At 40.0% G+C, this 9,331-nt stretch overlaps 1 protein-coding gene across 1 annotated transcript; it reads left to right on the top strand.

The window, feature by feature from the left end:
* The first annotated feature begins 8,205 nt into the window (after positions 1 to 8,205).
* LOC145164838 (uncharacterized) lies at positions 8,206 to 9,177 on the top strand. Its single transcript, XM_079083502.1, has 2 exons — positions 8,206 to 8,380; positions 8,555 to 9,177. Exons 1-2 carry the CDS (start codon positions 8,206 to 8,208, stop codon positions 9,175 to 9,177), a joined length of 798 nt encoding a protein of 265 aa, XP_078939628.1.
* The last annotated feature ends 154 nt before the right edge of the window (positions 9,178 to 9,331 follow it).

The following is a 9,331-nucleotide window of genomic DNA, read 5'->3' as shown; positions in this document are numbered from 1 at the left end:
GTGGTGATGAACGACGTTGGGGTGGGGTTTAATTTTTGGGTTTGAGCATCCCTTACACTAATTTGGACACTGAGTATGTTTATGAGCACTTGGTTTAGATCTGGGCAAGAAAGGAAGCTGCTAATGGTGGTTTTTCAGCTTTGTTAGTGGTTCCTGGCGACGAATGATGGTGGTTCGCAGCCATTAGGGGTGATGTTTTGTAATATCCCAAAATTCAAGACCAAAAATTTCGTTTTAATTAAGTTATTATAAAACCAACGGTATAAGAAAACATCCATAATATCATTTCATGTCAAAACCAATGTGTCAATAATCAAAACATGTTATCATAAAACCATATCAGAGTGTAATCCCAAGGATCTCATGTGCGGAAAACATAGCGTGATGCGCTGCGATCAAGCCGACTCCTTTCCTTTGAAAACGAGTACCTAAAACCAAATCTGTAAACCGTAAGCACAAAGCTTAGTGAGTTCCCCCATCATACCACATACCATACTATAACATACTGTCAGGCATATTTGGGTGCCCGACCTACCCTGCTGAGCATACCGGGGTGCTCAACCTACCTCTATCAGACATACCGGGGTGTCCGACCTACCCCTCGGTCCTAACAACCGAACTTGGGGACTATTCCCCTCCTACTACCACTACCACATAAAACATATCATACGTGCACATAACATCACAGGTAGTAGCACACAAAGATGAATATCACAAAGACAATCATCCAACATAACTCCTACTTGTGGGCCGACATTGTGGCCGTAGACCCACCGCTACTGGAAGGCAACTCACCTCACACTGCTGAAGTCCTGAAGACACAACCCCAGCTGCTGGATGACAGAATCCCGATCTGTCAACATCAAAACATCACCCAATTAATAATTGGGTTCGACTACATAACCATAAGTACATTCTTTAGATAATTACTACATTACCCCAAGCTTGGGCTTATTCAAGCCTAAGGCCCAATCCATAGGCCCAAAGTCAATTAGGAATCCAAGCCCAACACATGGCCCAATTTTCCAAATTGGGCCCAGGCCTATACATGATCTTATTCTAAGGCCCAACATCATATAATCATTAAGGCCCAAACTATGGTCCATCTATGGCCCAATTTTCCAAATTGGCCCAAACCCCTTACATGGGCCTTACCCTAGGCCCATTAAATTATTCTAGTCTAATTGCTTGACTTTGGATGGTCCATTAGTAACCCAATCATCAAGGCCCAATAGAAAGGCCCAACAATAAACCCAAGTGAAATTAGGGTTTCACATAAAATGACGATTAGGGTTTAAGTGTTTCTCACTTAACCCATTAAGGACTTAATCCTCTAAGGACTTAATCCATTAAGTCCAACATTGCTTAGATTAATCTTTGCCAATGATTATTATTTAATATCTCAAGTTATTAAATAATTCCCGTGTGTGCGTCCCGATTAATTCTCAAAATTAGGGTTTTATTGGCATTAGGGTTTTCCAAACCAAATATTAGCCCATTTATCAATTTGTTGGCCTTTTATCACCGATTAAATCTTGAGATCTCCCATCCTCGGAAATCTTGATGAGTACTCTAGAAATCTGATCCAGTCTGACACCTCAATCCATCTCACATGCTGTCAATTGAAGGCCTAAATCTTCACTCTGGCTGACGAATCCTCGTTCCCACTCCCATTCTTGCAGTACCACTGAACTCTAACTGAACACAACCCATGCGTCTAACACTCGCAACTGACTCCACTATCTTCATGCTACCAGTCCTCCCCTAGCAACGATAGTGCCTTGAACTCCGAAGTTCATCCATAGACAATTGTCGACCATTCCTGAACCATGATAGAATCATTGAACTCTGACTTCACTGGAGAACTATCACTCTAACACTGACCGAGTATCCTCTAAATAATGCTCCTGCACAGATCTCAACAAAGATCCGAAATGATAAGGGTACACGCGGAATCCACTCCGCAAGATGCATCCCTCTGTGGGTTCATCAAGGACCTTTCGGCATACAGGATGACATATAAGATCCTTGATAACCCAAACACTAGCAGAAAACCGACCTGAGGTCTGACTTATCCAAACTCACTCACCTTTCCAAGGCGATACGTATTCCCAACAACCATCTAGTAGCAGTTGAAGACGACATACCCGTAACATTTGGAGGAATACAGATCACCTTCAGCTGACATGATCAACCCTGCCACACCTGTAGCAGCCTAAACCCTTGGAGCGACAAACTCCCTTGTGCACTATCCTGTACGTGGTGCACTGAATCAGGCCCTGCTGGCCTTTCACCCGATGATCAGAAGTCATGGGTTTCTTCTCGGGATCTTCTACTATATGCACCTAGCACAAACCTCTCTTCTCAAAGTGCTCCAAATCGATCTTGCATTTGCAACCTCTTGGAAATCATATCCTTCAGGGTCTGACACCCTGCCATGCTCACTAGCTCACTTGCCAATGGCTAAGCTGCAACAACTAGAACATCCTCTGTCCCCAAACCGGGTCACAGACTTATCCCCGAAGCTTCTCAGATTCTCCAAGACTCTCGCCGATTCGAGTACGGATCCTGTGCTTTCAGTAGTACGGGCCCAATACTACCTTCCACACCTATCCATACTTTCCTCAGCAATCCTCCTGGATCCTCCAAGTCACTTCCTCAACTGGTACACCTAAGTCTCACTGAGCCTCACTACTAACCCACCAAAACATATCCTAGGCTTTCCTAGGTTTCCGTACCCACCCAGTCCTCAGCTGCTGAAAGATTCCTAGTAATGTCAACTAGCTACCTCATGAATATAGCCACATGCAACAGAGATTAGATAATCTTTCGAGTAATAGACCCATCCCTAGAACGGTTGGACTCAGACAAGAGTTGCGCAATAGGATCAGATTTATCACTCTGAGATTATCCAACCTGTGCCACATGTGACTTAGCACATTCACTTAATAGTTAGCTCACATTACTAAAAGTCCCACAAAGCACAAAGCAAGCAACATTCAGACAATGGAACTCTAACCATCATATTCCAATCAAATTGTTCCATCCTCTAATCAGGAATCTGTACATGCAATTCAAAAGCTCATACAATCAGGCATAACCTAAACAGGCTATCCTATCACTGACTGATCGGTACTAGCATGCAAGTCTACAAGCACATACAATAGGCATATAAGGCATCATTCCTAGATCCTTAGCCCTAATCCAGCATGCAATTCTCATAATCATATCGTAGCATAACATATCATAACATGTATGGGTATCTAGGGGAAAACTTACTTGAGCTCGGCTGATTGCACGCATCACACACTTTGTTCTTTTCAAAGTTCTTTTCTCTTTCAAATTCTTTTCAAACTTCTTTTCATAAAATGATTTAACTTTTGAAAATCTTCATACCAAGTCCTTAGTTTGAGTTCAGACACACCCGAGAGTGTGTCCGAATCCCTCAAACCAAGGCTCTGATACCAACTTGTAACATCCCAAAATTCAAGACCAAAAATTTCGTTTTAATTAAGTTATTATAAAACCAACAGTATAAGAAAACATCCATAATATCATGTCATGTCAAAACCAATGTATCAATAATCAAAACATGTTATCATAAAACCATATCAGAGTGTAATCCCAAGGATCTCATGTGCGGAAAACATAGTGTGATGCGCTGCGATCAAGCCGACTCCTTTCTTTTGAAAACGAGTACCTGAAACCAAAACTGTAAACCGTAAGCACAAAGCTTAGTGAGTTCCCCCATCATACCACATACCATACTATAACATACTGTCAGGCATATCTGCGTGCTCGACCTACCCTGCTGAGCATACCGGGGTGCTCAACCTACCCCTGTCAGACATACCGGGGTGTCCGACCTACCCCCCCGGTCCTAACAACCGAACTTGGGGACTATTCCCCTCCTACTACCACTACCACATAAAACATATCATACGTGCACATAACATCACAGGTAGTAGCACACAAAGATGAATATCACAAAGACAATCATCCAACATAACTCCTACTGGTGGGCCGACATTGTGGCCGTAGACCCACCGCTACTGAAAGGCAACTCACCTCACACTGCTGAAGTCCTGAAGACACATCCCCAGCTGCTGGATAACAGAATCCCGATCTGTCAACATCAAAACATTACCTAATTAATAATTGGGTTCGACTACATAACCATAAGTACATTCTTTGGATAATTACTACATTACCCCAAGCTTGGGCTTATTCAAGCCTAAGGCCCAATCCATAGGCCCAAAGTCAAATAGGAATCCAATCCCAACACATGGCCCAATTTTCCAAATTGGCCCAGGCCTATACATGATCTTATTCTAAGGCCCAACATCATATAATCATTAAGGCCCAAACTATGGTCCATCTATGACCCAATTTTCCAAATTGGCCCAAACCCCTTACATGGGCCTTACCCTAGGCCCATTAAATTATTCTAGTCTAATTGCTTGACTTTGGATGGTCCATTAGTAACCCAATCATCAAGGCCCAATAGAAAGGCCCAACAATAAACCCAAGTGAAATTAGGGTTTCACATAAAATGATGATTAGGGTTAAGTGTTTCTCACTTAACCCATTAAGGACTTAATCCTCTAAGGACTTAATCCATTAGGTCCAACATTTGCCAACGATTATTATTTAATATCTCAAGTTATTAAATAATTCCCGTGTGTGCGTCCCGATTAATTCTCAAAATTAGGGTTTTATTGGCATTAGGGTTTTCCAAACCAAATATTAGCCCATTTATCAATTTGTTGGCTTTTATGTCAATTAGGGCTTTATTGGGCCTATTAGGCCCACTAGAATATCATTAAGCCCATTAGGGTTTTCACTAAGCCCATTAGGACTTCTTTGGGCCCATTAGGGTTTCAAGCACCCCAAACGAGTCAACACAATCCGGTAAGGCACACCGCCACCCGACACGACGGCCAGTGGTGGCAGCCACCACCCTACGGTGGTGGTTTGAGTTTCTTTTCATTATTGTAATTTGTTACAATTTACAACGCAAAATCCGACGTCACACACACCCTAATATAGACACACACGCAGCCACCCTAGCGATGGCCGGCGGTGACACATGGTGGCAGTGGCTTTTCCGTGAATCCCGGCTAACCAAAACACCCAAACACACGTATTACGAATGGAAACACAACCACACACACCTAAACACGCACTTGAGGCACAATCACACACCCACACAACCCACATCCACCAGGTGGCGCATGGCGGCGACGGCAGAACCCTCGAGATGGCGACAACAGCGCGACCTAAGAAGGAGAAGGGGAAGGAGGCTGGTGGATGCTCGGTGTTCGCTTGGTGGCTTGGAGCACACGACGCCGGAATATTCCGGTGCTCCTCCGACAATCTGTGACCTCGACAACGAAGTGGCGGTGGCCAAAAGGTGGCGATCGGACCCCGGGGATGCAACGACGGCGGGGGAGATCTCATATGGTCGACGACCCTTCTTCTACAGCAACGGCAGCAGCATTGTGGTGGCTCCCGGTGGTTGAAGACCTCAACAGAGGTGGTGGCGCGACGCTGTAAGTCGGAGAAGGGTGAGAGCGGCGGCCGGAGATGGGGTAGAAAGCGGGAGTGGCGGCGTCCATCGGTTTCCGGCGAGGCTAGGGGCGGCGGTTGAAGAGTGGAGGATGGTGACGGCTGGAGGCTCCATAGCGGCTAAGGAGAAAACAAATTAGGGTTAGGGTTTCATAACCCTTTATACCCGATACCTCTTAAACATTTTGCCATAATGACATAATCGGCCCCTCCCCATAGAATCTTCTTCAACTCAAGTCCGAAATTTACCCCTTCAGCCCCTATTCCCATAAATTATTACAAAATAAATCCCGTATTTACCTTTTAAACCCTGTCCCTGAAAATCTTTACTAATTAAATCCGAGATTTACAAAACAGCCCCTTGCTTGACAAATTCTTTTCAATGAAGGTTCAGAATTTACCATTTAGTCCCCGCCTTCATAAATACTTACAAAATCTGTCTGGAACTACACTTTTAACCCTCAACTTCCAGATTATGACAGTTAGCTCATGAGAGACATCCTTTTATATATAATTATTTATTTTAGGGCTTCTATTCGTTCATTAATTTGTTTATTTATTTAATAAATAAACATGGTGTTACATGTTTCTTGAGTGTGTGTGTACGTGTGTTTTTGTTGAGAGAGAGGGAAAGAGAAAAGGTGTAGGTGGATCATTTTTAACATTTTTTTTGTAAGTTAAAAAAATATAAATTAAATTATTTTTGTATTTCAACAATTAAAGAAAATGAAAAATACAAATATAAGGGCATAATCATCTTTTTAAGTGTATAAGGACTAAAACCAATAAAAAGATCTAATTTTGGACCAATGGTGCACCACAAAAACTTTTTGGACCAAAACCACATAATTTTTGCCAACCACAATGATCGTTTTTGCAATTTTGTGAAAATGATATCAAATATGAGCAGGGGCGAAGTATATATAGGGCCAGGAGGGGTTGTGGCCCCTTTGATTTTTTTATTAGAAGTGCAAATAGTCCATATATATTTTTTATCCATATTAGGCCTACAAATTAAAAAATTGGGCTTTGGCACCTCCTGTACTTTCCAATTGTCCAATTAAACAAAAAAACGGATCGTCATTCTCATTCATTCGTCCCTACCCTCGTCTGAAGTCTGAGCCCTGCATTCACTGCTGCTGCTACTTGCTGTCACGTTGTTGCTGTCTTGCTGATCAGAAGATCAGTGATCATTAAATAAAACTGATCACGACTGCCTTTTTCAGTTATTTTCCAAGTCTGAAGTTCTAAAATCTTGCTGGAAGCCTGAAATCAATTGATGATCAAGTTTGTTTTTTGTTTTGTTTTTTTTTTCAGAATGTAGAAATCAAAATCTCAGTTATCTATTTATCTTAGAAATCAGAATCAGAAACTCATTGATTGCTTAACTATTTACAATTGTTATTCGTTATTTTGTTAGTTAATTGATTTAGATTTCTGATTGTTAGGAGTATTATTAGAATGTTAGTTGAATGATTTCTTAGAAATAAGATTTGTAGAATTTGGAGCATTGTTAATTAACTGATTCTAGAATTTTGCAAAATTTTGCAGAAACAAGATTTGTAGAAATAAGATTTTTTTGCAGAATTTGGGTTGTTGGTTTATGAGCTTATTTCAATTTTGATTATTACAGATACAATCATACAAATCTAACAATTTCATGGGAAAGATGAAAACCATTGATTCTTTTTTTAAAAGAAAGAATGATGATGGAGAAACTCATAATGAAAATCAACAGAGTAAACACCACAAAGCTTCAACAAGTGAGCTGCAACCGTAAGAACATGAAAATCAACAAGAGAATGATATTGCTGAAGCTACACAATCAAATCCTAATGAAGTGGATCTTAAGCATCTAGAAAGAGATCCCGCTAAGCGAAAACAAATGTGGGAATATCCAGTTAATTTAAGGGAACAAGTAAGACGAGCTTATATGACTTTAGGAGATTTCCAAATACGTCTTCAAGAATATCAAGTTAAAGGTTCAAAGAAACATCCTCGTAGATTCCAATATTCTTGGTTCAACATTTTCCCTAATTGGTTAGAGTATTCTCCAACAACACATGCTTCTTATTGTTTTATTTGTTATATATTTAATGATAAACCAAGTGTGTGCCATGGTTATGAAATTATGATGCGTTTACTGTTAAAGGATTTGACAATTGGAAAAAAGTTAATGATGAGAAAAAATGTGCATTCTTAAAGTACATTGGTTGTTCACAACATAGAAATGCTGTTACATTTCCTGAAAACTTGATAAACCAAGCAACACGCATTGAAAATATCATAGTGAAGCAAAATGAAGCACAAATATTGAAGAACCGTTTACGATTAAAAGTTTCAATTGACACGGTTCGTTGGTTGGCATTCTAAGCCTGTGCTTTACGAGGACATGATGAAACGCCTAATTCCAAAAATCGAGGTAATTTTCTTCAACTACTATAACTTCTAGCATCTTATAATGATGAAGTTGCAAATGTTATATTAGAGAATGCTCCTTATAATTCAAAGTATACTTCTAGAGATATTCAAAAAGAAATTCTTAGTATTATTGCAAATAAAGTTAGGAAGCATATTTGTAGTGAAGTCGGGGATTCATACTTTTGTGTCATGGTTGATGAGTCTAAAAAAGAGCAAATGGCCATAGTTTTGAGTTTTGTTGATGCAGAAGGGATCATACGGGAAAGGTTCTTGGATTTGGTTCTTGTTAGGGATACCTTATCATTAACCTTGAAGACAAATATGTGGAGACAACTTTTGCACTATCAGTTTGATGTTAGCGAAATCCGTGGCCAAGGTTATGATGGTGCTAGTAATATGAGAGGGGAATGGAATGGATTATAGACACTTGTTATTAAGGATTGTCTTTATGCGTATTATGTTCATTGCTTCGCTCACAGATTACAACTAGCACTGGTGGCTGCTTCAAGGGAAATTATTCCTATACACCAATTTTTTACAAACTTAATTTTTACAATTAATGTAGTTTGTGCTTCCAGTAAGCGTCATGATGAGTTACAAAAGGCAAAGGCAACTGAGATTGAACATTTATTGGAACTTAGTGAAATCGAATCAGGTAAAGGATTGAATCAAGTTGGGACATTAAGAAGAGCTGGTGATACACGTTGGGGTTCTCATTTTCGTTCTGTTTGCAGTTTGCTTAACATGTTTGATTGTACTCGTGTTGTTCTCCAAGGAATAATTGGTGATGTATCTGCTACTTATTCTCAACGCGGAGATGTTGATGCAACTTACTGTTACCTGAAATCATTTGAGTTTGTGTTTATTCTTCACTTGATGAAAGAAGTAATGGGAAAAACTGATATACTTTCTCAAGCTCTACAAAAGAAATCCCAAGATATTCTTAATGCTATGGAGTTAGTTTCAGCAATAAAGGAGAGTCTAAATGATTTCAAGAACAACGGATGTGATTCTTTACTTGAACATGTAAATTTTTTTTGTGATAAACATCAAGTAGATATGTCGGATATGAAAGCTCCATATACTTCTACTCGATATCGGCCTCGAAAAAACAATAACCAGTTTACTTTTGAACATTTTTATCGAGTAGATTTGTTTACATCCACATTGGACAAACAGTTACATTAGTTGAATAGTAGATTCAATGATCATGCGATGAAGTTGTTAAGTCTTAGTTCTACTTTAGTTTCAAAAGAACACCCTAAAGTGATTAATGCTGATCAGATTTGTCTTCTTGTTGAGAAGTATTATCCTGAAGATTTTACGTAGCAAGAGAGAATTT

Source organism: Lactuca virosa, chromosome 3, assembly GCF_052849685.1.
Source record: "Lactuca virosa cultivar CGN04683 chromosome 3, Lactuca_virosa_CGN04683_v6, whole genome shotgun sequence".
Taxonomy (NCBI): domain Eukaryota; kingdom Viridiplantae; phylum Streptophyta; class Magnoliopsida; order Asterales; family Asteraceae; genus Lactuca; species Lactuca virosa.
The sequence above is the reverse complement of the archived record's forward strand: the minus strand, read 5'-3'. Positions and strand labels throughout refer to the sequence as shown.

Coding starts and splice junctions, on each gene's coding strand:
- LOC145164838 (XM_079083502.1), top strand. CDS start 8,206: ATGGCCATAGTTTTGAGTTTTGTTGATGCAGAAGGGATCATACGGGAA. Junction 8,381..8,554: donor CCAAGGTTATGATGGTGCTA/GTAATATGAGAG, acceptor CAATTAATGTAG/TTTGTGCTTCCAGTAAGCGT.